Source organism: Giraffa tippelskirchi, chromosome 3 (genome assembly GCF_054371585.1).
Source record: "Giraffa tippelskirchi isolate mGirTip1 chromosome 3, T2T-mGirTip1v1.2.pri, whole genome shotgun sequence".
NCBI classification, from domain to species: domain Eukaryota; kingdom Metazoa; phylum Chordata; class Mammalia; order Artiodactyla; family Giraffidae; genus Giraffa; species Giraffa tippelskirchi.
In genome coordinates, this window is record NC_137277.1 from 27,356,578 (window position 1) to 27,384,111 (window position 27,534).

Genomic DNA, 27,534 nt, shown 5'->3' on the forward strand with positions numbered 1-27,534 from the left:
CTCTTCTTTGTTTTCTACATCTGTGACTCTTATTTCTGTTTTGTAAATAAGTTCACTTGTACATTTGTTTTTAACATCGTGCTTTATTTAGTTCACTGTTACTAAAGTAGCAACTAGCCAAAACCAGTCTGCAGAACATTGTCAGCTTGGGGGCCAGCGTGATGCTCCATGCAGTACTGAGATGATACATGGTCTGTGGACTCCAAGCAGAAGCAGGGTCAGTGTGGCCCTGAAGCGTCAGCAGGAAGGACACTGAAGGCTCCTGCTCTGGGGTTGTGGGGTGGTGAGCAGCCAAGACAGGACCCCGTGGGGGAAGCACTGAGGGACACGGTGTGCACTGTTGAGGGAGGCAGGAAGGCACACAGCAGCTGGGGAGCCGCTCCCACCTGAGAGCATGACCCCGGGGGCGGGTGAAGCCAGGGGCCCCAGGGTGATCACAGCAACAACAACAACCCAGCCAACTCAGCCAGTGACTCAGCGACTCGGCCCCTCACTGATGGCCGGGCAGAGAAAGGCTGGCCAGTTCCAGACCTGGAAGCTTCATATCTCAGTCTGTGGCATCCTACACAGGTCTGGTGTTCAGTAAGAAAAGCACAGGACTCACAAAAGAGCAAGTAAAAACAGCTTCCTGCCAAGAGACGGCAGCAGAGCCAGAGTCCGATGACCTGAATGTTGAAACTGTCAGGCGGAGATTCTGAGTCATTAGGGTTAATGTGTTGAAGGCCCTCGGAAACCGTGTGGAACAGATGGGCCCTCAGTGGAGTGAGGGGAGCTCCTTGGAAGGACCTTCTAGGAGATACAATCATGGTGACAAGAAGAACACCCTTGACAAGCGTGTCAGCACTGTGTGACAAGGACAGGTACTGGCCTCAGCCAAGGGAGGAGGCGCTGGGACCACCCAAAGAGAGGAATGGGGTAAAAACCCAAAGAACAGGGTACCTGTGGTGTGGGGCAGTACCCAGCAGTTTGAAGGGATGACGGTAACTTGATAATGAAAAACATCAAATGGAAGATGCGAGCTTTCTCAGAGAACCCTAAGCAGGATAAGTAACAAACCTACCCACAGCAGAAAACTCCAGGACACATCTTCAAACTGCTAAAAAACAAGAATGTATAGGCACACATTGCAAAGAAACAAAGGTGGGAATTCTCGCAGCTGTCTCATCAGAAAAGGAGCCAGAGAGAGTGGAGCGATGTCTCTGAGATGCTCAAAGGAAGAAACTGGCTTCCCAGAATCTACCCAGAAGGAATCTCAAAAATGAAAGATTTTCAAACCAAATTCATCACTTGCAGACTCAGACAAAAAGTGCTGAGGAAAGCTCTTTGGACAGACCTGGGTCTGCACATAGAAAATGATTTCTAGACTTGAAGGTAAATATACACGGCATTGTTTTTCTTATTTTTAATCACTGTTAAGGTACTGAGTTTCTAAAGCAAAAATAATACTGATGGATCATGGGCTTCAGGGCAGCAACATGAAGATGGGGCAGCCAAATGAAATGCTGTTTGTGGGTTAACTGACATCAAGTAAAGGTGTGTGTTGCAAATAGCTCTTGCAAAAATGTAGAGAGGGGTAAGCATACAGACGAGTGTTTAGAGAAAGTGCCGAGTGGTGGTCACCTGGGGCTGGAAGTGGGGAAGGGGGAAATGCTGACCAAAGGCATGAACTCTCAGGGGTGAGACTGACATGCTGTGACGCTGTGTCACATGAGTGATCATCTCAGGGTCAGAGGAGGGTTGTGGTCGGGGGTCCAGGTGTTCCTGAGGCATGTAGAGCATATCCCAATGTATAAATGTGTCTTGTGTCAACTTGCACAGTGTTACCTGTCAGTTACATCTCAGTAAAGCTGGACATAAAGATGGTGAAGTGGGGCGGGCAGTCTGAGCTGGATCCTTGGAGCCCAGGCTGACCCACTGCCTCATCCTGGCCGGCCGAGTATAGCCAGAGTAAGTGGCCACAGCGGGTGAGTGCTGAGTAGTCGCTGCAGACTCTGTCATCACTGCCTTCTCAGAAGACCTTGCTGAGCTCTGGGCCTGGGAGACAGGATGGCCTCAAGGCCAGTGGGGACTGGTGTCCCGGGAACTTGGCTGGAGCTGCAGGAAGCAGCAGGAATCAGATCCATCAGAACAGAAAACATGGATAAAATGGTACTTAAAGTTTCAGATTTTCTCTCCAGCAAGGAAACTCTGTCTTAAAAAGGCAGTGGGGGAGAGGATGCCAAAAAAACCCCACATAAACTTATACAAAAGACCAGTGGAAAAACTGACCAAAAGATTATTTTTGTCTGTGGAGAGCTATATAGTCAGGCATGCATTTCCCAGGGTTTTCAGCAGCTCCCACTCCCCCTCTGCCCCCCACTTCAGAAGTCTCCCCTGGGGTTCAGAGAGCTGCAGAGGGAAGGGAAGTCTGCACACCTTTGAGACAAGCCTGCCTTCACGTCACGAGCACGTCGGTGCAGCTCAGAGCTGTGCCAGGACTCTGCCAGCACCCAGCAGGGCTGCCCAGAGACGCTGCACCAGGCCATCCCCATTGCCACAGGGGGCCCTCAGGACAGCAGGTCAGAGCTCTGCCTTCAGACTGAGCTGAAGCAGAGGCAGGCTCTGGAAGAACCATGTTTTGGGCAGGATGTATCCCCCCACTCTCAAGGGTTCAGGTCCTAACCCCGAGAACCTCTAAGCGCGACACTATTTGCAGGTTTACAGATATGATCAAGTTCAAGTAAGGTCATGAGGGTGACTGGTGGCCTTATAAAGGGAAATTTGGACAGAGACACGCATTGGCTGTTTGCAACCCATAGTGAGGGTGGGGTGGCTGCTCCCATCACTGCCATGGCAGGAACAGCCCTGGGACACCTCAGTGGGGAGGCAGGAGGGTTCAGAGCTGAAACTGCCCAGTCTGGGAAGCAGACAGGGCCTGTTAACAGAGGATGGGGAAAGAGGGAGTGTCTTTCCTGTCTGCACCTCCAGGAATGTGTGTGAACCTTTGATGCATGTAGGTGTGCCATGCAGTTTGGGGAGGTACAGGATGAATGGTTTCCATAATCTTGTGTTTATCTATGTAGCTGCTTAGAATAGTTTTGTATTTTCAGGTTTAAATGCTACTAAAATAAAGGTTTCATTGCTCATTTAGATATTGATATAAAATACATGGGCTTCCCTGGTGCCTCAGAGGGTAAAGAATCAGCCTGCAGTGCAGGAGACCTGGGTTCAATCCCTAGATTGGGAAGATCTGGAGAAGGGAAAGGCTACCCACACCAGTATTCTTGCCTAGAGAATCCCCATGGACCCAGGAGCCTGGTGGGCTACAGTGCATGGACTCACAGAGTCGGACATGACTGAGCGACTAAGCACACACATAAAATATATGTAACATCAAAAATTTGTGAATGCTCAGATACAGTGTTACCAGTAAAAAACCATAAAATTTACCAAGTAGGTCTGGAAGAAAAGTTGATGTAAAGAAAAATACTAAACAGTAGTGCAGGTTGGTGTCTAAATGAGAACACTCCCACCCGTGGACCCGTGGCATGGTCCCAGGCTTTCCAAGCAGCTTGATGCCTGGGCTCAGCCTGCCTGCCCTTCTGTCCACCCCACGCCCCTGACTGGTGGGGGCAGCGCTGCACATAGGCATGTACAGGGCACAGGCACACTGCTTCACGCCTTCTCGAGGAGAGATGGAAGGGAATGGGTTTTGTGAGATCGATGCAGGCTGGCACAGCCCTACTGCACCATATGTCGGCCACGTGCAGAGCCCACCACCTCCGTCCACATGTGATCTCAGATCCGCGGAGACCAGGCTTGGAGCCCAGGGGCAGCAGGAGCTGTGAAACTGGGTGGTCACCACAGGGAGACACAACCCAAACCAGGACAGTGAGGAGCGGGCAGTGTGGGAGGTTTTATTTCCGCGAAGGGGCCCCGGGGCTGAGTCCAGCAGGGGCGGTGCCTTTACCGCAGGTGTGTTGAGGTGACGGTGACCTACAGTGGAGACCTGGGGTCAAGAACGGGGTCCCTAGTCCTTTCCCCCAGCTCTTCTCCCCTCCTCCCCCATCACCTCTTGCTCCCCTTCTGCCCACCCCCGACCCCACTTCTCTCCCCCCTCACCATTCCCCCAGGTTCACGTGGCCAGGCCTCCTTCCTGCGCAGGCGTGTACACCACCTCAATCCCGCCATTCACAGCGCGCACGCAGGGCTGTCCGGCTGCGCTCTGGCCGTGGCGCGCCCTCCTCCCTGTGCGCTCGGACCCGGGTGTCGCGGGCGCGCCTGCGCTCTCCTGTGTGGGCGCCCTGCACTCCGGGAAGCAGAAGCGACACGTCTCCACAGGCTCGGGTGGCGCCCCTGCCACGGGGCCAGCTTCCATCCAGTGATCTGTGCAGGGAGGAGAGGGCGTTGGCCTCGGCGCAGGGGCAAATGTGCAGGTGCGGGCCTTACAGTCCCAAAGCGCCAGGGGACCCACCACCTCCGGTTTTAGCACTGCAGGCCCCGCATCCCCACCCCACCCCATGCATCCACCCACCCTTCCTCAAGCCCTGTCTCTTCTCACCTTGATGTTTGACCTGGTTCATCTAGTCTGAGAGGGTGCTGCACGGACGGACCGGCCCCAGGCCTCCCCAGGAGGAGCTGCCTGGCGCTGTCCACTTAGAAACAGGGAGGGCCAGGACAGAGAGATGCCTGGGACCCCAGTGAACACTCACCCTTGGAGGTCTTGGCCGGCGTGGGACACGGCCCTGGGCGGGTGGGGCAGGAGACCTGGACCCCCCTCCTCTTGAGGAAGCAGGCCACAGCCAGCAGGAAGCAGCAGACGATGGCACAGAGACACAGGCCCAGTGTGCTATAGACCAGGACCAGCTGGTCGGCGCTCAGCTTCAGCCCTGCAGGCGCTGCAGTACAAGGCCGGGGTGAGAATGAGAAGGGCCTCCCTGAGGCAGCTCTCCTCAGGGAGCAGCCCCTCCTCCTCACGCTCGCTCTTGCCCTGTCAGCCCATCGCAAGCTCTGTGGTTACCCTTCACTCCCTCGGAGGGTCAGGCTCAGCCTGCTCCCATCCCGGTCTGGAGCAGTCTCTGAGATGGTGGAGCTGGATGCCATTTTTGTCATCTCCTTTGGCATGTGACTTGGGGCAGTACCAGAGGTGGCTGGGTGAACAGGGAGATAGCTATCCAGGGAGGGTGTGTGTCTGTCTGACCTGGGGGCACAAGCTTCAAGAGAGTGACAGTGCACTTGCTTCTGAGTTTGGGAGGCAGGGGTAAAGCCGGGGGACCCTAGGGAAATGGGACACTGGTTCCTCTGCCTCTCAGGGCCTGAGCCAAAGCCCTGCCCTCGACACCTCCCCTGGGTCTCCCCCCACTTGGAGGAAGGGCTGCTGGCCGCCTGCTGCCCTTGGAGCATACAGCGCTTTCTTTAGCATCTCCCAGATCCTCGTGCTCTGGGAGTGAGGGCTGGTCGCCTCTTTAGAGACCGAGGTGTAGTCCGTGGCTACATAGCTGTGAAGTGGAGGAGGCAGGGTTCAGTGTGTTCGTAGGGTTATGCAGCCGCTGCCTGGGGGCGGGTCCAGTACCGCATCCATCATGGTGACCCTCCCCCTCTCAGGCTCCATTAGGCAGTCTCTGCACTAGTTCCAGCCACCGACAGACTCTTGCGGCCAGGGCCTTTGTGTCAGCCCCTCAGTGTGTTTCTGAAGCTCAGGCCTGTGGTCACATGTGTCATTTGTCTGTCCACAGGGAACACTGGAGTTCTGTCACCCTTTTGATGCTTGCAGGTTTCCTTATGGACCTTGTGTTCACTCTCATGGATGCATCCCGGGGGTGGAGTATGGAGCAGATGGCAGCTCCGTGTTGAGCTGTTTGAGGAGCCTGACGGTTTTCAACAGAGGTTGCACCGTCTTACAGTCCATCTTGCAGGAAACAAAACTGAGCCTCAGAATCAACATGGTCCCAATTGCAGAGCTGCAATCAGGGGCAGGCCTGATGGACTCCAGGCCAGGGCCTGGCCAACCACACACACACACATGATGAGCATGGACACTGGTCCTCTTCCTTACACACATTCCCAAGAGAGAGTTGTATAAAGTGACTGCTGGCCTGTGCTGCCTTGATGTTTACAGAGCTCTGAGCGGGCTGGTGTCACCACCCCAGGCCAGCCGTACTGACCAGAGCTCAGAGAGGCCTTGGGTGGGGGAGGGAAAGCAAAGACCCTGAGTGAGGCTACAGATCTGGAGGCCGAGATCCTGAGAGGTGAGAGGATCCAGGGAGAGGTCACAGGGTGTGCAGAACCAGGTGACACCATGTTTCCCAGGTCTCTCCGTCTGCTCCTGCACACCCCAGGATAAAGGGAAACCATCAGGCCGGCTGGACAAGCCGTCCCGTCAGAGGTGGAATTGCCAGCCACCAGCGTCTATTCTCTGACGCTGCTCAGTACACGGAACCTCCAGGTCAGTTCACAACCACACATCTGCATATTTCAGGTTTTTTCAGCGTGAATTCCAACACTCAGACTGACTGGAGACTGGCTGCTGGCATTCAGAGATGGTTCCCGATTTCTGCCCTTCAGGTCAGGCTGGGCTGGGCCCCCTGTTGCACCCAGCGGAACATAGCCAGGGTGACACAGGGTCTGGCTTGTGCTCCGAGGAGGCCTGTCAGCTGCTACTCTGCTTTCTTGTGTGCCCCAAGCCCCCACGTGAGAAGCCAGCTGAAGAAGCCCCATGGAGAGCATCCCCCTTGAACTAGAGGGAGGAGAAGCGTGGTTCAGTCACCCCAGCATCAGGGCTGAGCCTCTAGGTGACTCTATCCACAGCACCGTCCACCTGCCATGGTGATCCTGGGCGCCATCAGCAGGGACCCGCCCCCCGAGCCCCCCTGCCCCCTTCCTCTCCCTGCCCAGACCTGCAGAACCAGAAGTGAGAACAGGGGTGCTCTCCTGCCATCTGAGAGTTCAGCTGCTTTCAGATGCCACACTAGACACCCTGAGCAGGGACTCTGCTTCTGAAAGGCAGGTTCTGCCTTCTCTCTGTCTCTCGGCCCAGACAGAGATCTGGGGCTTCCCAGGGAAATGGAACTAGTTCCTGCCTGGCCCCCCTGGCCCCTGCACATGCCTCACAGAGGCCCTGGCCCGGAGGAGAAGTGCAGTTAAAACCGCAGAACATGTCACCTTCCAGCTGCATCCAGGCTGGAGACGCGGGCACGCTTTCAGAGTCCCACGGACTCTACACTGTCACTTCCGGTGACGTGGATGCAGTCCTTGACTGGGGACCAGCTGCATGATGGATACTGAGATGGGCTGGATCCCAGGGGTAGGGAGTGAGGAGGGAGGGGAAGGCGGGTACTTGGCTTACAGCCTGGGATGAGATGTGCTTTGATGGGAACACCTGGGAATCGACAACCCCGCCTCCAGCAGGCGTTGCTTCTGGGGAGAGTGCCCCAAACCTCGGTCTTAATGCCTTCTCTCTCCCATCACAACTCATGCATGTCACCCCTTCCAGATGGGAAAGCAGGGGGGAGCCTGCTGGCTGCCAGATGGGAGGACAGGGTCCCCGCCTCTGCTCTGCTTCCTGTGCTCAGTCACCAAGCCGTTCAGGTCTGCAGCTTGGTCGCTGCCCTGTCTCGGCCCTAGTGACCTGGCCCTGGGATGGAGCGGCCTGGCCCGGTGCCTCGCTGTCTGCTGACCCCAGACCCAGGGACTTCTGTCTGGAAAGGACGTGACCTCCGTGCTTGCCTGAGAACCAGGCCGGCAGAAGCAGTTCTGAGCACTGCCACTAGGGGCAGCGTTTGGTTCATTTCCAGGCAGGTTTTCCAGCCATCAATGCAAAGAAATAGAAGAAAACAATAGAATGGGAAAGACTAGAGATCTCTTCAAGAAAATTAGAGATACCAAGGAAACTTTTCATGCAAAGATGAGCACAATAAAATACAGAAACAGTATAGACCTAACAGAAGCAGAAGATATTAAGAAGAGGTGGCAAGAATACACAGAACTATACAAAAAAGATCTTAATGACCCAGATAATCACGATGGTGTGATCACTCACCTAGAGCCCGACATCCTGGAGTGTGAAGTCAAGTGGGCCTTAGGAAGCATCACTATGAACAAAGTTAGTGGAGGTGATGGAATTCCAGCTGAGCAATTTCAGATCCTAAAAGATGATGCTGTGAAAGTGCTGCACTCGATATGTCAGCAAATTTGCAAAACTCAGCAGTGGCCACAGGACTGGAAAAGGTCAGTTTTCATTCCAGTCCCAAAGAAAAGCAATACCAAAGAATTTTCAAACTACCACACAATTGCACTCATCTCACACGCTAACAAAGTAATGTTCAAAATGCTCCAAGCTAGGCTTCAACAATACGTGAACCAAGAAATTTCAGATGTTCAAGCTGGATTTAGAAAAGGCAGAGGAACCAGAGATAAAATTGCCAACATCCGTTAGATCATCGAAAAAGCAAGATAATTCCAGAAAAACATCTACATCTGCTTTATTGACTACGCCAAAGCCTTTGACTGTATGGATTACAACAAATTGTGGAAAATTCTTAAAGAGATGGGAATACCAGAACACCTGACCTGCCTCCTGAGAAATCTGTATGCAAGTCAAGAAGCAACAGTTAGAAACGGACATGGAACAACGGACTGGTTCCAAATCAGGAAAGGAGTACATCAAGGCTGCATATTGTCACCCTGCTCATTTAACTTATATGCAGAGTACATCATGTGAATTGCCAGGGTGGATGAAACATAAGCTGGAATCAAGATTGTTGGGAGAAATATCAGTAACCTCAGATATGCGGGTGATACCACCCTTATGGCAGAAAGCAAAGAAGAACTAAAGAACCTCTTGATGAAAGTGAAAGAGGACAGTGAAAAAGTTGGCTTAAAACTCAGCATTCAGAAAACTAAGATCAGGGCATCCAGTCCCATCACTTCATGGGAAATAGATGGGGAAACAATGGAAACAGTGACAGACTTCATTTTTTGGGCTCCAAAATCACTGCAGATGGTGACTGCAGCCATGAAATTAAAAGATGCTTGCTCCTTGGAAGAAAAGCTATGACCAACCTAGACAGCATATTAAAAAGCAGAGACATAACTTCACCAACAAAGGTCCATCTAGTCAAAGCTATGGTTTTTCCAGTAGTCATGCATGGATGTGAGAGTTGGAATATAAAGAAAGCTGAGTGCAGAAGAATTGATGCTTTTGAACTGTGGTATTGGAGAAGACTCTTGAGAGTCCCTTGGACTACAAGGAGATCAAACCTGTCAACCCTAAAGGAAATCAGTCCTGGATATTCGTTGGAAGGACTGATGCTGAAGCTGAAACTCCAATACTTTGGCCACCTGATGCAAAGAACCGACTCACTGGAAAAGACCCTGATGCTGAGAAAGATTGAAGGCAGAAGGAGAAGAGGACGACAGAGGATGAGATGGTTGGATGGCATCACAGACACAATGGACATGAGTTTCAGTAGATTCCAGGAGTTGGTGATGGACAGGGAAGCCTGGCGTGCTGCAGTCCATGGGACTGCAAAGAGTCGAACACGACTGAGCGACTGAACTGAGCTTTCCATTTGATTTGATTTATACTGTTTTCAGAACCAGTCTCACCTGGAAACTGCTGCTGCTGGGCTGGAACTCCGGCCGGCTAAACTGGCAGTGCTGTGACCATCCTGAGGGCCCTGGTGGCTTTGGCTTGGCTGGTGTGGCTGAGGTAGGACAGGATTTGAGCCTGGGCTCATGGCCACTGGTGCTCATGGTCAGGTCTGCCTTCTGGGGGAATGGGGCAGACACTCTGGCCTCCGTGCTATTGGCGCAGCCGGACCCAGTGGAACATTTGACCAGCATCCCTGTGGCCCTGGGTCAGCAAGTGGGGCAGGCTGGGGAGGAGTGAGGTGGGCACACAAGGCTGTCTGCACCTCTTCCCTGGCTTCAGGCCTGGGGCAGCCCTCACAGTGGTGACGTCGCATGTGGCAGTGGTGGGGATGGGAAGAGAAAACACTCCATGCCCCAAGATAAGCAAAAAGCCAGGGACAAGACCGACCACCAGGCTACCATGCCAGTGTGCCCCCAAGGAGCTCCCAAGGTGGGCACCCCCCCACATACATGTGACCTGATTTGTGAGAGAGGAGCCTTTGTGGATGTGACCAAGTTAAGGGTCTGGGGAACTTCCCTGTTGGTCCAGTGGTTAAGAATCTGCTTTGCAGTGCAGGGGACAGGGGTTCGATCCCTGGGCCAGGAAGATCTCACATGCCATGGAGCAACTAAAGCCCATGTACCACAACTACTGGAGCCCGTGCACCACAACTAGAGAGCAGCCCACAACTCACCACAACGAGAGAAAACCTGCTGGCAGCAACAAAGACCTAGTGCAGCTAAAAATAAATAAAGTTGGGGAGAAAAAGAATCCATCTTACAATGCAGGGGGCGGGGGTTCGATCCCTGTTTGAGGAACTAAGATCCCACATGCCACAGAGCTATTAAGCCCGAGAGCTGCAGCTACTGAGCCCTGAAAGACCCTGCATGAGGCAGGGAAGATCCCGTGTGCCACAACTGAGACCCGATGCAGCCAAAACAAAACTGTAAAAAAAAAAAATGTAAGGATCTGGAGATGAGGCTACCCTGGATGAAAGTGGCCCTGAATTCAATGACAAGTGTCCTTAGAAAGAGGAAGACAGACCCACAGAGAAGCCCCGTGAAGACAGAGACAGGAGGGAAGTGGCCACAGGTGTGGATGCCTGGAGCCCCAGCCCAGCTAAGCTTCCACTGTTCCCATCAAAGGAGTGGCCTTTCCCAGAGATGTGGAGTGGGCCGAGGTGGGGGTTGGCAGGGTGCGGAGTGAGTGGGGGGGCAGGATGTCGGGAGCAGGAGGGGATGGAGAGAGGTCAGCTCCGCTGTGTGACCATCTTCCATGCCCCACTCCCACCCTCAGGACCCGAGGCCTGGACTCGGCACCTCTGTTTACAGTCCTTGCCAAGCCCAGCTCTGGCCTCACCTGCACACACACACGTGTCGAGACACAGTGGGACTCGTGTAAGCCCCAAACCTCCGGAGGGACATGGTGTGGGGCAGACATGGTCTGTAGGCCCTGATGAGTCTCTGTTTCTCTGAATGGGATTGGGGGTCTTGCTCACAGGTTGGCTGTACGGTCACTTATGGCCCTGTGTTCTGAGAGCTCATTCAGAGGCTGTCAGGAGACTCCCAACTGTCTGGTCTTTTTTCCTTCTGCTGCTTTCTTCTTGCCCACGGACTTCTGTAAACTTTGCCTAGTTTTTCTTCCTGTGATGACCACCCCACAGTCGGGCTTCTGGTTATTTGCATGCACTAGACTTCCTGCTTCACAGCCCCTCCTTATTGAGGCCTGGTGCCTGCCTTCCACCCACTTGGACCTTGAACAAAGCGCAGGCCAAACACAGCAGGTGGCTTACCTGGACCCGCATCCAAGCCTCTGTGCTCTGGCACCTGGTACCTCCCCAGGGTGTCTGCTCGGGTCGGGGCCTCTCCGGCCTGCTCTCTCCTGACCTCTGGTAGGAGGCTCACTTGGCTCCTCAGCGTGTTCTCACAGTAGTGTGTGCACTGCTTGGGGTGACGTCCACAGATGGAGGCACAGCTGATGCATTCCCTCAGGAGCAGATCATAGTACCTGCCTTGCTCTTGGCGGCATCTGAGTGACTCTGGGAGACAGAGATCAATGATGTTACTGGGTGACGGACACACGCAGGACCTGCAGGTCTGGCCTTAAAGGGCATCCCAGTGGAAAAAATCCTAGTCCAGTTCCTCAAAAGCAATTCCAGAGTAATCCCAGTCCTTTTCCATGATGCAAACACTAGACGGTACCTTGTCCACTGTGTACTGTTTAGCTGCACTGTACGTGTTTTGATGTGTAGCATTTTTTCTCTATATCTAGTTTAAAATGTTATTTTCCATTAGTATTTGTTCTTTGCTCTACATATTATTTAAAAGTCCATCTCCTCGTACTAACCATATAAGGATTTTCTAGTTACATTTTAACACTGATATTTAAGCTATTATGTTGTCACAGGAGTTCTTTACTTGGATTTTTCAAATCTCATAAAGGAGAAGCATATCTCTTATTAATACAAGGAATAGAGAACAAAGCCAGCATACCCCTTGGGGAGTTGGGGAGGGGCCAGGACAGGAGGTGGGAAAGCTTGAACAACAGTGTTCTTCCTGTTCTAATAATAAATGACAGTCACAGGAGGTCAAACATGTATCACTACCAGGGGCATAAGTGAAGCAAAATGAAGGCCGTTCACACTTGCTCAGAGAGCAGTTCTGAGGGCGTTACAGATCTGCCTTTCTGCAGGGCAGGTCTCCTTTGTCTCTAAAGAGGATTCTGTTCCTATGGAACTGTGACTTGCTGGCAGATTTGCAGGCATTTTGGAGGCAGCACACGACAGAGGCCCAGAAACCAGACCTTGACGTTTCTCAGGCTTGGGGTGCCCTCATTCCCACTTCACGTAGCAGCTGGGCCTCTCTGTGACTCAGTCTCCTGTTTTCCAGGAGAGGGATAATCGCAATATAATATGGCGATTTCTTACAGTTGCTGTGAGGATTTGAAGTCCCCAACACAGTGTCTGACACATAGTGAATAATGCTCAAGGTTTAAGTAGAACATTCACCGCGCCTCTTTGCAATGCAGACAAGCCAGCCCTTATGTCCTTTTCAGAGTAGAGAACAAGACCAGGGAGGTGTGGATCTGAGACCTTCCCTTGCCCTGCCCAGACCTGGGCCCCCGACCCCAACACAGGGGGCGTTAGCTTAATGGCGGTCTTGTCCCAGGGTTGCCATGACCTCCTGCCCTCCTCAGGTCCCCCATGTGCCTGTGTAGGTGACAGCTCCACAGGCCACCACCCGCACTGCCAGACCTCACAGACTCCCCACTGGGCCTCAGTGTTTCTGCTGTATTTTCGGGGTCTTGTGCCTTTGTCCACACTGGTCCCTTCTCGGGGGATGCCCTTCCCCCTCATCTGGCCTCCACTTCCTCAGCCTTCAATGATCAATCTCAGGTGGTACCTCCTACAAGAAAAATTCCGTGCTCCTCAGCCCATCAGCAGGTGGTGGTCTCTCCCAGTCATGGTGCTTTATGGTTCATCTTTTAACTGTGAAACATAGTCATTTCCATTCCTCTTTCCAGAATTTGGTGGTCAACATAATGAATGACCACCTCACTAATGGATAGTGGCTCAGAGTCATGGTGTTGGCATCAGAGAGTCATTTTTCAAATCCTGTCTCTTCCACTGTTATGCTGTGTGTTCTTGGGCAAGTCACTTAGCCTCTCTGAGCTCCACTCAGCCAGTACTTATATGAAGCACTGTGTGTCAGGCACTGTGCTATGCTTAAGAAAGGAATTGAGCCCGCAGTCTGGTGGTTGAGACACACATAAAACAAACGCACAGGAAAGAACATGATACAAGTCACGATGAGTTCCATCAGGCAAGCAAAATACACTTGTCAAGACAATCAGAACTGGATATGACATGAGTGTAGATGATGTTAAAGAATTTCTTCTGGGAGTGATAAAATGTTGAGCTTGTATTTTGAAGGCCTATGTGTTAAGGATTCATGATCCAGTATTCACAGGTAAAATGATACAAGTTCTTGGATTTACTTTAAAATACACAAGTTAAAACATTGATTGGGGACCAAAAAAGCAGTATTTCTAAAGCTGCTGACGGGTAGACGGGTTTGTTATGCTGTTCTCTCTCAGTTTGATAACTTCTATAGTAAAAAGACTCAGAAAGAAGTGCAAGCAGAGAATGGAGAAGGAGTGCCCACTCCCCATCCAGCAGTCAGAGAAGAGCTCTGACTTGGTGCTGAGACCTAAAGGTCAGGCAGGAGGGAGCCCTGGTTAAATATCCCTGTGCAAAGGCCCTGAGGCAGGAAGAAACAGGGCACCCTCCGGGAAGCTGCAAGCTGGCAGGAGGGTCGAGAGGCAGAGGGTCCCACACTGTCCATCCTCCTCCACCCACTTCAGGTCCCATGTGTGAGGAGTAGAGGCTGCTTGCCTCCAGCAAGGGCCTGGGCCCCAGAACTCACTGCAGAAGGCCGCACAGGTGCGCGGAATCTGGCTGCTGCAGATGGGTTTGCAGGAGACGCAGGTGTTCAGCAGCGAGTCCCAGTACTGCTCTTCGGGGCAGGGCTCCATGGCCACCCCCCGCCGCGGGCCCTGTGGGGCTGAGAGGCGGGAGCGTGAGGGCAGCCGCAGGCCAGAGCCCAGGCGGCCTCCTACTCTGTGAGTGGAGGGGAACGGACAAAGCTGGCCTCCTCCCCAGCTGTGCTCGCCTGGCAGCCGGGGCCCGCCACACTGAGCCTCAGTTTCCCAGCCGGGACTCGCTGGTTTGGAGGCCCCACCCACGACAGCGAGCCCTGCTCTGCCTGTTCTCTGCCCGTGTGGACGCGCACCTCCTTCACGGGATCCTTGCGTGCGCTGGTCCCTCCGCATACCATGTTCTTCCTGCTGCGCGACTGCTCACTTCCTCCTGACCCGTCAGATCTGTTTCAACTTCGTTCTCACGGAGAAGCCTTTCTGACACCCTGTCCTCGCCCCCCATCTGCATGTTCTCCCATCACTGACTCCCCCTCTCTGGTGTCTCCCCGGTAACCAGTAGTGCCTGGCAGGCACAGGCGCTACTTGTTTTGTTTGCTGCTGGGTCCCCAGGATCTCAGTGGTGCCTCGGTCATCGTAGGTGCTCATTAAATGAATGAATTAGAAAGAAAAGCAGACCGAGCCAGTGCCTAGCAAACAGCAGGCACTCAAGAAGTGTCCGTTTCCATCCCTTCTGCTGAAACACACAGTGACATGTCTCAAAAGTGCAGCCTGACAAACCTTTCCATGTGTGCGCACCTGTGCCATAGCCACCATGTCAAGGTGGTGAATGTTTCTTGCCCCCCAGTGACTCTCATGGGCCCCGCCACCCAACACCTGCTCCCAGCGGTGACTCCTGGTCTGAGCTTAAGCTCAGAATTATTTCAGCCCACAGGATGCTGGCGCCACCCAGTCTTGAACTTCTATGTCTGGTTCTTTGGCTCCACAAGGCTTCTGGGACTCATCCCAGCTGGTCGTGTTTTGCTGAGTCTTCTCTAAATTTCTGTCTGATTCCATGGCATTTGCATACCCAACAACTTCTCTTAAACGCATCGTGAGGTTTTTGCTTATTCTTTAATGAAAAACTGCCAAGAAAAGACCAGCGGCTCCCACTTGACTTGGCAGCTTAAGCACAGGGGCTTATCTTCCTTCCCTCCTGAAACCAAACTAAAAGGACAGGAAAAGAGAGTTGTCCTCGGGGGCTTCCCTGGTGACTCAGTGGTAAAGAATCTGCTTGCCAATGCAATAGAGGTTCGATCCCTCATCCAGGAGGGTCCTACATACTGCGGAGCAGCTCAGCCCACGCACAACAACTATTAAGCCTGCGCTGTAGAGCCCAGGAGCCACAACTGGTGAAGCCTGAGTGTCCTTAAGCCCGTGCTCCACTAGAGCTCATTCTCCACAGTGAGAAGCCCAAGCACCGCAACTAGGGAGTAGCCCCTGCTCAACGCAACTAGAGAAAAGCCTGTGCAGCAGTGAAGACCCAGCACAGCCAAAAAAAGAATAAATAAATAATTTTTTAAAAATATAGTCATCCTCAAGAGTAGAATGCAAGAAGTAGCTGCAGCAGGGGACAAATGACAGCAACATCTTGGAAGGTGGAAAGCAGGTGGCCTGGGGTGACTGGCTTCAGGTGATGTCTCTTTTGAAGTTCACGGGGGAGGAAGCAGAATTGTGTCACTGAAACTTAGGAAGCTCCTGGAGCTGGAGGCTCTGGTGCCTCTGACAACGGCGATGGAGTGCAGAACCGTGGAGTAGGGTTGGGGGAAATTTACACAAAGAGGGCTTGACCCCAGGCAGGTGATGGCCCCTCACCCACCCAAGCAGGAGGTTGGGGGTCTCCTCAGACACAACTGAGGGTGGCTTTGAGGTCCACTCTCCCCCCAGCCATACCTCAGAAGTGTCATGGCTAGGTCTGTAAAAATGTATCCTTCCCCATTCTGCAAGTGGCAGAAAACCAGCAGATGTGGCTCTGGAAAAACTGACCCAAAGGAAAAGGCCTGGAGGCACTGCCTGGGAGAGTCTGTCAAGAAAATGACCACGCTGCTGCCTGACCGTTCGGAGCAAAACTTCTACATGAAAACCTTGTCTGTTTACCTATGACTTCCAATCAGCTGTCAGTGCCACAGTCTGAGTTGGAAACCACAGCCAGGAGTTACCCGATATTGGAAAACCACCTCTGCATGAAAGAGATCTGGGACAAAGCAAGCACAAGAAACCCACCCTGAGCCAATAGAGACAATTCAGGGAACAGGGGAAAACTAAGAGACGATCAGCAGACATCCTCAGAAAGAGAACTTTTGCATCCATGAAAAAGGTAATGTGCTACTTTTATTTTAGTTAGGATCTTAGTTCCCTGACCAGGAATCGAACCCAGGCCCTTGGGAGTGAAAACACAGAATCCTAACCACTGGATGCCAAGGAGTTCTCAATGATGTGCTACTTTTAAAGAATAATATGCATAGAACAAATGAAAATGACTAGAAGTTTAAAAATATAATAGCTAGAATCAAAACATCTATAGAAGGGTTATAAGATGTAATTAAAGAAACATCCCAGAAAATACAGAAAAGATATGAAAATATGGAATTATTTCAGGAGATATGTTGACCTATGGCAGTTTCAAGACATGTTTGAAAGACATTAGCCTCTAGATTCAAAGAGCCAGTCAGGTCTCCTGCACAGTAAGTTCTCTCAAACCAAGACCTATCATCATGAAATTCAGGAGCAACAAGGGACTTGGGGGAAATCTTTGTCAGGTCACTGGCTGACTGCAGAGATGAACAGAAACTTTGGTGACCACACACAAGGAATATATACTTTATAAAATAGTTTGGAAAAGTCACAAACAGACTCCAGCTCTCAACAACAGCAAAATCAGCAATCCCTGAGGAATGAGGGAATTAAATTTCCAGAGTTACCATAACATAATGCTCAAAATGTTCAGTTCTCAAAAAAAGTACAGAACATACAAAGAAATGAGAAAATGTGGCACGTTCACAGAGGGAAAAAAAAAAAAGGGTTTGACAGAAACCATCCCTGGGGAAACCTAGACATTGGAAATACTATTCAAAAATGTTAGATCTACTGTCTTAAATGTGTTCCATGAGCTAAAGGAAACCATGGACAGAGAACTAAAGGAAATCGGCCAAAGGATGTATGAACAAAATGAGGATATGAATAAACAGAGTGATTGTAAAAAAGGAACCAAAGCTTGGAAGCAGCCAAAATGCCCTTCAGTAGATGACCTGATAGATAAACTGTGGCTCATCCAAACAATGGAATTTATTCAGCACTAGTAAGAAGTGAGCTCTCAAGCTATGAAAAGACATGAAGGAACCTTAAATGAATATGACTAAGTGAGAAAAGCCAAGCTAAAAAGTCTACACACTGTGATTCAGCCATATTACATCCTGGAAACGGAAGACAAATCAGCGGTTGTCAGGGGTTGAGGGGAGGGAGAGAGAAAGTTGGAGCAGAGGGGACTATACAGAGCCGTGAGACCCTTCTGTGTGATACTGTCATGGTGGGTGCAAGTCATTATACATTTGTCAGAAGCACCGAGAGTGAACCCTGATGTGTACTGTGGAGTTTGGCTGAAAACAATGTGTTGATGTAGCGATGTGCCACTTTAGTGCAGGATGTTGGTAGTGAGGGAGGCTGTGCATGTGTAGGGGTAAGGAGTATATGGGACTTCACTGTAATTTCCACTCAACTTTTCTGTGAACCCCAAGCCATTCTCAATATTCTATTAAAAGATGGAAATGAATTCTGAAATTGAGAAGTCCAATAACAAATGTAAAGACTCCCCAGAGAGATTCAGTAGCAGATCTGAATAGCCAGAAGAAAGAATCAGTGAGCCTAGAGATAAGACTACCGAACTATTTAGAATGAGAAGCAGAAACAAAGAAAGATGAAAAGTAAACAGAACCCGAGGGACTCATCAGAGTCCATCAACTATACCACCGTATGGAATCATTTGGAATTCCAAACCCCAGAGAGAAGAAATAATGGCTTGAGACTTCCCCAAACTTAGGAAAGACATGTATATGTATGTTTGAGAATCTCAGTGGACTCCAAGCAGGATAAACTTAGAGACCCACATTGAGACACACTGTAAGAAAATCGTGGAGATCCAAAGACAAGGAGAGAATTGTAAACTATGAAAGCAGCAGCAAAGAAACTAACTCCTCCCTTATTCGAGGAGTCAGACATTTAAGGAAACCTTAGCTGGATTGACTGAAAAAAATAGAGGAAACCCAAATTACCAAAATCAGAAATGAAAGTGGGACATTGGTACACATTTTATAGATTTTAAGAGAGTACCATGAACAGTTGTGCACCAACCGATTGGGTAATCTAAATAAGCAGACAGTTCCTAGAAACATGCAATCTACAAAAACTGATTCATGGACAAAGACTATCTGAATAGATCTATAACAAGTAAGGAGGGTGAATCAGTGATCAGAAACCTTCCAGCAAAAAGCCCAGGACTTGATGGCTTCACTGGAGAATTCTACCAAACATTTAAAGAAGAGTTAAAACTAATCCTTCCTGTACTCTTTCAAAAAAGTTGAAGAGAGAGCACTTCCCAAGAATGAGTGACCCTGAATAGGCCAGCATTATACTGATGACAAAGTCTAATAAAGACATTGTCAGAAAAGAAAATTAAAGACCAATATGCCTTATGAATATAGATGTAAAAATTCTCAACAAAACATTAGCCAATCAAATCCAACAGCATGTTAAACAAAATTATACATTATTACCAAGTAGGATTCATTCCTTCCCAGAATGCAGTGCTATGTTCAACATACGAAAATCAATTGATGTACATTACTACATTACAAGAATGAAGGAAAAAACTACAGGGACCTCTCGATGCAGAAAAACCATTTAACAAAATTCAGCACCTTTTCATGATGAAAGCATTCATTAAAGTGTGAATAGATGAGAAACTCCTCTACATGATAACAGCCATGTATGACAAACCCATAGTTGACATCACACTCAGTGATGAAAGATTGAAAGCTTCTCTCCTATGACTGTTAACAAAACAAGAATGCCTACTCTTATTATATCAATTCAACATAGTACTGGAAGTTTCACCCAGAGCAATTAGGCAAGAAAAAGAAATAAATGTATTCAAATTGGAGAGGAGAAAGTAAAATTATCTGTTCATAGATGACATGATCTTATATGTAAAATCTCTAATAATTTCAAACACTGAAAACTGTTAGAGATGAAAACTCAGAAAAGTTGCAAATACAAAATCAACACACAAAAATCAGTTGCATATACATATATTTGCAATGAATGACCCTAAAAGGAAATTAAGAAAACAAATCTATATACAGAGGCATAACAATGAGTTAAATACTTAGGAGAAAGAAGGACTTCCCTAGTGGTCCAGTGGCTAAGACTCCGTGCTGCCAAGCAGGGGACCCAGGTTTGATCCTTGGTCAGGGAACTAGATCCCACATGCTGCAACTAAGACCTGGCACAGCCAAATACATATATAAATAAACAGTTAAAAAATACTTAGGAGTGAATTTAACCAAGGTGGCAAAAGAAGTATACCCTGAGAACTAGAAAACATTGCTGAAATTAGAGATGATCCAAAAAAAGACATCCCATGTTCATGGGTTAGAAGAGTTAATGTTGTTAAAATGTCAGTACCACCCAAAGTGATCACAGATGCAATATAATCCCTATGAAAATCCCAATGACTTTTTTACACAAATAGAAAAACCCCCCTCCTAAAAATTTCATTTGACCCCGAAAAGTCAAAACCACCTTGAAGAAGAACAAAGTTGGAGGACTCATACATCCTGATTTCAAAACTTACTATAAAGCTAAACTAACAGTGTGATGATGAAATAAAGACAGATGCTCAGACCAGTGAATAGAATGTGTGCATGCATGCTAAGTTGCTTCAGTCACGTCTGACTCTTTGCGACTCCATGAACTGTAGCCTGACATTCTCCGCTGTCCATAGATTTGTCCAGGCAAGAATACTGGAGTGGTTTGCCATGTCCTCCTCCAGGGAATCTTCCCAACCCAGGGATCGAACCCATCTTATGTCTCCTGCATTGGTAGATGGGTTCTTTACCACTAGTGCCAGCTGGGAAGCCCAGTGAATAGAACAGAACCCAGAAGTAAGCTCTCCATCTGCGTACAGTCAATTGATTTTCAACAGATAGAGGAGAGGGAAAAGCAGGTCCATTGCAGCCAAGAGGTGCAGGTAGAAATTCTCAGAGTGGTGGTGGAGAAAGTCCCAGGACTCAGCAGGAGGCTGAGCAGGAGCTGTAGCTCAGATAAAATAGGTGGGAAGGGGGAGGAACACCTCCAGTGCAAATGAAACTGCAGATAAGGGAGTCTGCTTGCCCTGTTGTGGAGAAGGCAATGGCACCCCACTCCAGTACTCTTGCCTGGAAAATCCCATGGACGGAGGAGCCTGGTGGGCTGCAGTCCATGGGGTCACTGAGTCTGACACGACTGAGTGACTCCACTTTCACTTTTCACTTTCATGCCCTGGAGAAGGAAATGGCAACCCACTCCAGTACTCTTGCCTGGAGAATCCCAGGGACGGGGGAGCCTGGTGGGCTGCTGTCTATGGGGTCACACAGAGTCAGACACGACTGACGCGACTTAGCAGCAGCAGCAGCAGCTTGCCCTGTTGAGAGGCTAGATCTACCCCAGAGCTGGGAATGAGTTACTGAGGTGAGCTGCACATGGCTTAGCTATGATCGCAGTTTACATCGTCATAACGATTGAACACCAGTCAGGGTTTGAATTGTTCCTACTGTAGAATAGTCACTCACCCGTGACAGGGGACACCCTTCAACCACTGTTGTAAACAGGGCAATGACAGGACTTAAGTGACAGGAAAGAAGGAGGGAGAAAAGCTGCAGAGGGTTTTGCATTTGGGGCAAACGGCTTAGCTGGCAACAAAGTGAGTGGTCTATCCTTGAGCACCTGATGGGCTGGGGGGGTCTGAGAGAATTTGAGTTTCATCATTTGGGGTGACACGTGGGAGAATGACAGTGTTTACAGTCTCTCTTTTATGAATCAGGAAGAAGGAGAAAGAGGAGAGGGGGAGGATAAGAAGGAAGAAAGGTGGGGATGACCGTTCCTCCTGTTCTCCTGTTGTTAATTTCTGCCTCCTTTTGGCTCATTCTGAAACCTGATTTGCCGCGTTTCAGCGACAGAATGTGTGTGACAGCAGCGGCACCCATGGGGGGTGGGGGCTGGGGGGCAATGCAGCTGAGTCACCACAGTCAGCTTGGGAAAGGCGATCAGCACCGCCCTGGTTTTCCTATTCTGTAAACTGGGCTGTGTGTGCTCCTTTGCAGAGGAGGTTTCCTTAAGGACATGCATGTGACATGCATAGAGTTGATCCAAGACACAGTTGCCAGGTGGTAGTTATTATTTGGATAAAGTGGTTTAAAAACATAATGGATTAATTATAATCATTTCATAATCACCAAACTCGTGCTCCAGACCTGAGAACTGCACCCAGAACCTCAACTTGTGGCTGAAACACTGTAACTTCCCAAAGACATTTGTTCCTGCAGCTGCCATGTCGCCTGGCCTCTGAGATGTCTCGGGTATGCCTTCCTGGATGGCCATGTAGTCTGAGCACCCTCTATGTGGTGGCATTTCTTTCTTTTTAATATTTATTTATTTGGCTGCCCCGGTCATTGAGGCGCTTGGAATCCTTAGCTTCGGCATACAGACTGTTAGTTGTGGAGTGAGGGATCCAGTTCCCTGACAAGGGATGGAGCCTGGGCCCCCTGCACTGGGAGTGCAGAGTCTTAGCCACTGGACCACCAGGGATGTCTCAACCTGCTGATGTTTCTTATTTTGAATTGGATATTTGATGGTGTAGCTGTCTGCCTCCTTATACTGTCTCATCTGTCTCTGAGCCCACTATAGTGGGCATCCATAGTACTGGGCACAAGTAGGTCCTGAGCAGATGCTCACAGAGCCATCCTCAGGGAGGACGGGTGGAGTGGGAAGCAGTCCTCGTTCCTGTACTGTGCATCCATTGATGCACTGACTGTGATGCTGCTGAAGAAGAGGAGTGAGGACACTCTCTCTCTATTGCTCTGGAAAGAACTTTAAGATATATTAAGCGGAAAAACAAACAAAAACCATGTTCCATAACAGCATGCCTCATAGGCTCCCTTCTTCTCTTTATTTTTGCAAAAAGGAAGAAAGTCTACATTTACTGGTACATACATAAAGAAACACTGTAAGGTAACATAGGAAACCAAAAACAGTGTTTTAAATAAAATACTTAAGAATACATTGAATGAAAGAAGTACAAAATTTGTACACTGAAAACTACAAAACATTCCTGAATGAAGACCTAGGTAAATGGAAAGATATCCCACATTCATAGATGGAAAGACTTAATAGTGGTAAGATAGCAATACTCTTGAAATTATTCTACAGATTCAATGCAATCCCAATCGAATTCCCAGATGGCTTTTCTGCAAAATATGACAAGCTGATCCCCTAAAATCATATGGAAATGCAGGAGACCCAGAAGAGCTGAAACACTCTTCAAAGAGAGCAAATTTGGAGGACTCACACTTCCCAATTTCAAAATGTACTACAAACCAGCTATAAATAAGACAGTGTGGTGCTGGCATAAAGACAGACATGGGTCAATGAAATAGAATTTAGAGTCGAAAACTAAAGCCCAGCATTTACAGTTAGTTGGTTTTCAACAAGGGTACCAAGATTCAACAGGAAAAAGTATAGTCTTTTCAACACATGGTGCTGAGACAGCTGGATAGCCACTTTCATAAGAGTGAATGTGGACCTCTGCCTCACACCAGAAAGTAACAGTGGATCATAGACCTAACTGTAACTAGACAACTTTTAGAAGAAAACAGGAGTAAGTCTTCATGATTTGGGGCTAGGCAGTGAGACCAGATGCACAAATGATTAAAGAGAAGATTGAGAGATAGGGCTTCATAAAAATTTTAAACTTTTGTGTTTCACAGAATACCACCAAGAAAATAAAAAATAGTTCACGGACTTGGAGGAAATATTTGCAAATCGAGTATCTGATAAGGGATTTGTATCCAGATTATAGGAAAAAACTTTTGCAACTGAATAATGAAAAGACAAATAACCCAGTTTAAAAATGGGTTTGGGAGTTAACGAGACATTTTTCCAAAAAGCTGTCTAAATGGCTAATAAGCACGTGGGAAGATGCTGAACAGCATTTGTCGTCAGGGAAACAACCAAAACCGAACTGAGACACCTGCTGGGATGGCGGAAATAAATGCACAGACAATGACAAGTGTTAGGGAAGATAGGGAGGAACTGAACCCTTGTGTGTTCAGCAGGATCTTGAAAACAGTGCAGCCACTTTGGAAGACAGTCTGGCAGTTCCTCAGAAATGTTAAACACAGAACTGCCATAGTAATGTAGTAGTGTGTTCTCTGTCACGTCAGACACTTTGCGACTCCATGGACTGTTGCCCACCAGGCTCCTCTGTCCATGGAATTTTCCAGGCAAAAATACTGGCATGGGTTGCTGTGTCCTCCTCCAGGGGATCTTCCTGACCCAGGGATCGACCCTGTGTCCATTACATCTCCTGCGTTGCAGGCAGATTCTTTACCACTAGTACCACCAGGAGTCACAAGAGATGCGGTCCATCCATACAACGGGATGTTACTTGGCCATAAAAAGGTGTGAAGTACTGACAACTTGCCACATGGATGAACCTCAAAATCATTGTGCTTGTGGAAGAAGCCAGTCATCAAACGGCACGTTCCATTTTTAGAAAATGTCCAAAATAGGCAAATCTAGAGACAGTGGTAGCCTAGGGCTGGGGGTGGGGAGGACTGAGGCGTGATGAAAATGCTCTAAAATTAGATTGTAGAGACGTTGCACAGCTCTGTAAATATACTGAAAACACTGAGTTGTAGACTTTAAACCGGTGAACTTTATGTCATGTAAATTCTCTTAACAAAGTTGTTTATTGCAGAAGAGACAGGAAAACTGGGCAGATGGAGGACGTGGAGGAGAGGAAGGCTGTGTTCTGTACCTTTTATACTTTCTGGGCTCCCAACCTGGGACTGGCATCTATTCATGAAGCAAAGGACCTAAATTAGGGGTTTGGGGTTAGCAGATACACACTACTATATATAACATAGATAAACAACAAGATCCTACTCTACAGCACAGGGAACTATATTCAGTATCCTGTAATATCCACAGTCACTTTGCTATACAGCAGTAATTAACACAACATTGTAAATCAAGTATACATTAGTTTAAAAAAAAAAAAAGCAAAAGGGCCAAACAGAATTGAAGGGAGACTCCTGATGATCCTTCCTTCACTTGGGGAGAAGCGGGGGGATACCGGCCACCCCCCCAGTCCTCTGGGAGGTGATGGCTGGTGGACAGAGGTAGATGGGATGCAGGCAGCCGAGGCAGCCACCAAGACCCACTCAAGGTGGAGATGCACGGAGCCACTAGGCCTGACGGAGACATACAGCACACTTGGCCAGGTGACAGCCGCCTAGCTGACCAAAGGGCATTGTCCCTGCCCACCCCTCCTCCACCCCCAGGACCTACATAAGGTTCCAGAACCCTCCTCAGCCCCAAAGAAGGGCAGGAGACCCCTGAGATTGACCCTGGCTGGCAGGATAGAAGCAGTGCTGACCACAGGGAAGGAGGGAGGGCTCTTGCAGGCCTGGGCTCCCCTGCGCCCCAGCCATCCGCCGTCTCCCCCACACGCCTGGCCTCATAGGCGCTGGAGCGAGAAAGGCCCCTGTGGTCAAGTTAGTTTGAAAAATGCTGGGCTAAGGAAAGTCAGAGTTTAGTTTTGTTGTTTCCAGCTGCAGTCCTTCTCAGAGCCTTCGCCTGTGGCCCTTCATTCAGATGGGGCTCTGACGGGTTCAGGGCCCAGCTGTGTTTTTTTCAGGGATATCTGGTAGGGCAGAGGCAGACCTTTGTTTTACAACTGAGGGAGAGAAGCCCAGAGAGGTGAAGGGGCTCCTCCAGGGTGAGATCTTAACCCCCGACCAGGCATCAAACCCAATCCCCTGCATTGGGAGGGGAAGTCTTAACCACTGGCCCACCTGGGAAATCCCACCCCTTACTCTTGTAGAATATCTCTACTGTCTTTAATGTCCTTTGGAGTTTTACCACTTCTACCAAACAGGTGGGTTAGATCATTTAAAACGTCTTTTTTCCAGGCAAATACACAGGCTTTCCTAAGGAGTTATAATTAACAACACAGCGAGTCAGTGGACCAAGGAAGCCAGGACTGACTCTGCTGCTCCTGTGGGCTCTGGCAGTGCCAGGCCCAGGTCTGGCAGGCTCCTGACTTGTGGACCTGAAGGGTCCACTCTGGTGTCAAAGCAACCCCTGGTCCCCACCTGATCCAGCTTTCTCAGAAGTCTTGTATATTCAATCCCGTAGCTGGGGACACGTCTTGGGATGTGGCTGCTCCCCACAAAGAGAATCACAGAAGGGTTGTGTTCCCTGCCTGGCGTGTGAGGATGGAACAGCCTGGCCCTGCACAGCGAGGGACCTGGACGCTGCCTTCTGCTTTGGCCTTTGAACAAACCTTCAGAACCTCCTCTGATAAAAATTCTACAGGATAAATGATCTGGTTTCTTCGATTAAAGAAAAGCAGCAAGGGAAAACATGAGGCATGATGGGAATGTTCTAGATTAAAACGTGTCACCAGAAGGATGGCAATTGGGTCCTGATTTGAACAAACCAGCTGGAAAAGACACAAGATAGCCGGGAAGTGTGACACAGGCACTCGGTGACACTGAGGAACCATTCTTTGCAGAAGTCATCCTGGCATGAGGGCCTTTGGGGTTTTGTTTTTAAGAGAGAGATCCGGAGGTATTTACAGATCAAAACTGTGATGGCCTTTGAAGACCCCGGCAGGGCCCAGCGCTCCTGGAAAGCACACGCTGGGCCATGTCTGTGGGAGGCTCCTTAAGCGCTCCTACTTTTGCATGTGTCGACTTCAACATAGACTGTCTTAAAAATGTCCTGGCCCACCTGGCTCTGGGTCCTGGGCAGTAGAGGGACTTCCTGCCCATGTGGCTGACCCTCCGGCCTCGTGGCTGCTCCCCTGGAAAGCAAGGCCAGCCCCTACCCTGGGCCCCCAGTTTCTGGGCACTCCACGTGCAGGGTACACCCCTGGGAAGCCCCAGGGAGCCCTGAGCTCATCCATCTGCCACAGGTGCCATTCTCCCTGCACCCCCAAGGCCACACGGAGCCCCCAGCCAAACCCCCTCGCGGCCCCCTCTCCCCACACCACCTTCCCGGCTACTTACTCGGCTCCTCCTGGCCCGCCAGGCTGCGGCCACCTTGCCTTCTCCAGCCCAGGCCACTCATTACTCAGGACGTTTATTCTTAGCCCAGATTTGGTTAGTGCCCGGCTGCACTTCCTGGGTTTTCCCCCCACCTATAGGATGTAAATCAGTGGCTCCCTCCTGCCGCACCTGCGCTGTCTGTCTCGGCCAAGGGGGTGGACTCGCCTGATGCTCCAGGAGCCCTGAGTGCTCTCTGCCAAGCCTCTGGGTGCACTTCACATGCCAGGCTGCAGCAGGGTGGCCCAGCCCTCTTTCTCAGCAACGCTGTTCTCTTTCATTGCCCGGTCATCTCCTCCTCTTCCTTCTTCAGGCCCACCTCTTTCAGGAAGTCATCCCTGACTGCCCCTACGTCAGGTGAACTATGATTCTCTGTGCTTCCCGAGCCCCGACCTGACTCCCAGCAGAGCAGTTGTGAGGCTGAACTAGAGGTGGACAGACTGGGCTGGGGTCTTGGCTCAGCCACATCCCAGCAGGAAGCCATGGTGGCAATTTAGTACTTATCTGTGCCTCCGTTTCCCCTGCTGTGAAGTGGGTGTAAAGGCAGCCCCTGGTTCACAGGTCACGGGTGGTGATGAGAAGGGGCTGAGTGCACCATCAGGCCTCAGGGTTGTTCTCAGGGCTCAGCGTCTGGGACGAGCACTGCGGCCCTTGTCAGTGTCACTTTTCATCCCCCCAGATGACAAAGTCTTAAAGTGTGCTGACTGGAGAGTGGAGGAAATCTTGGGAAGCACGAGCCCCGGCCCGTGGGAGAGAGTGTGTTGGTACCTTTGTGTGGATGGCAACACAGATGGTACCTCTGATGTGGACATCCACATCAGGTAACATAGAGAACCTATGCCCGACCCATGACCCAGGAGCTCTTCTCCAGGGGCCACGGACACCCACAGAGCATGCCCAGCAGAGCATGGTTGTCATGGAAACAGCGCCAATACCCACCAGGCAGCAATGGCCAAGCACACAAGACTCACAGGCACAACCTGGAACACAGCACAGCCATCATAAAGAGTGAGACAAATCTGTACCCAGGGATGTGGAGAGATTGTTAAGACTGATGGTCGAGTGAAAAAAAAGTAGTTTGCAGCATGA

The 27,534-nt window shown here is 49.9% G+C and overlaps 1 protein-coding gene across 3 annotated transcripts; it reads right to left on the reverse strand.

Annotated features, from left to right (window-relative positions):
- Window positions 1-68: 68 nt before the first annotated feature.
- TNFRSF13B (TNF receptor superfamily member 13B) lies at window positions 69-26,743 on the reverse strand. Of its 3 annotated transcripts, none has more exons than XM_081583432.1 (6): window positions 26,578-26,743; window positions 14,035-14,172; window positions 11,403-11,648; window positions 4,692-4,877; window positions 4,102-4,365; window positions 69-3,975 (listed from the first exon to the last, which is right to left on the reverse strand). In XM_081583432.1, the coding sequence occupies exons 2-5, from the start codon at window positions 14,141-14,143 to the stop codon at window positions 4,115-4,117; spliced, it is 792 nt and encodes a 263-aa protein (XP_081439558.1). In that variant the 5' UTR covers window positions 14,144-14,172; window positions 26,578-26,743; the 3' UTR covers window positions 69-3,975; window positions 4,102-4,114. The 3 variants fall into 3 exon arrangements, with proteins under 3 accessions (XP_081439558.1, XP_081439557.1, XP_081439559.1); XM_081583431.1 differs by lacking the exon at window positions 26,578-26,743 and adding an exon at window positions 26,410-26,475; XM_081583433.1 differs by lacking the exons at window positions 14,035-14,172; window positions 26,578-26,743 and adding an exon at window positions 26,410-26,475.
- Between the last annotated feature and the right edge of the window lie 791 nt (window positions 26,744-27,534).

Excerpts from the sequence above, each read along its gene's own strand:
- TNFRSF13B (XM_081583431.1), bottom strand. The coding sequence starts at position 26,470 with ATGAGTGGCCTGGGCTGGAGAAGGCAAGGTGGCCGCAGCCTGGCGGGC. Across the intron at positions 11,649-14,034 it reads CACCTGTGCGGCCTTCTGCA|AGTCACTCAGATGCCGCCAA; the intron begins GTGAGTTCTGGG and ends TCTGTCTCCCAG. Across the intron at positions 4,366-4,691 it reads GCCGGCCAAGACCTCCAAGG|ATCACTGGATGGAAGCTGGC; the intron begins GTGAGTGTTCAC and ends CTCCCTGCACAG.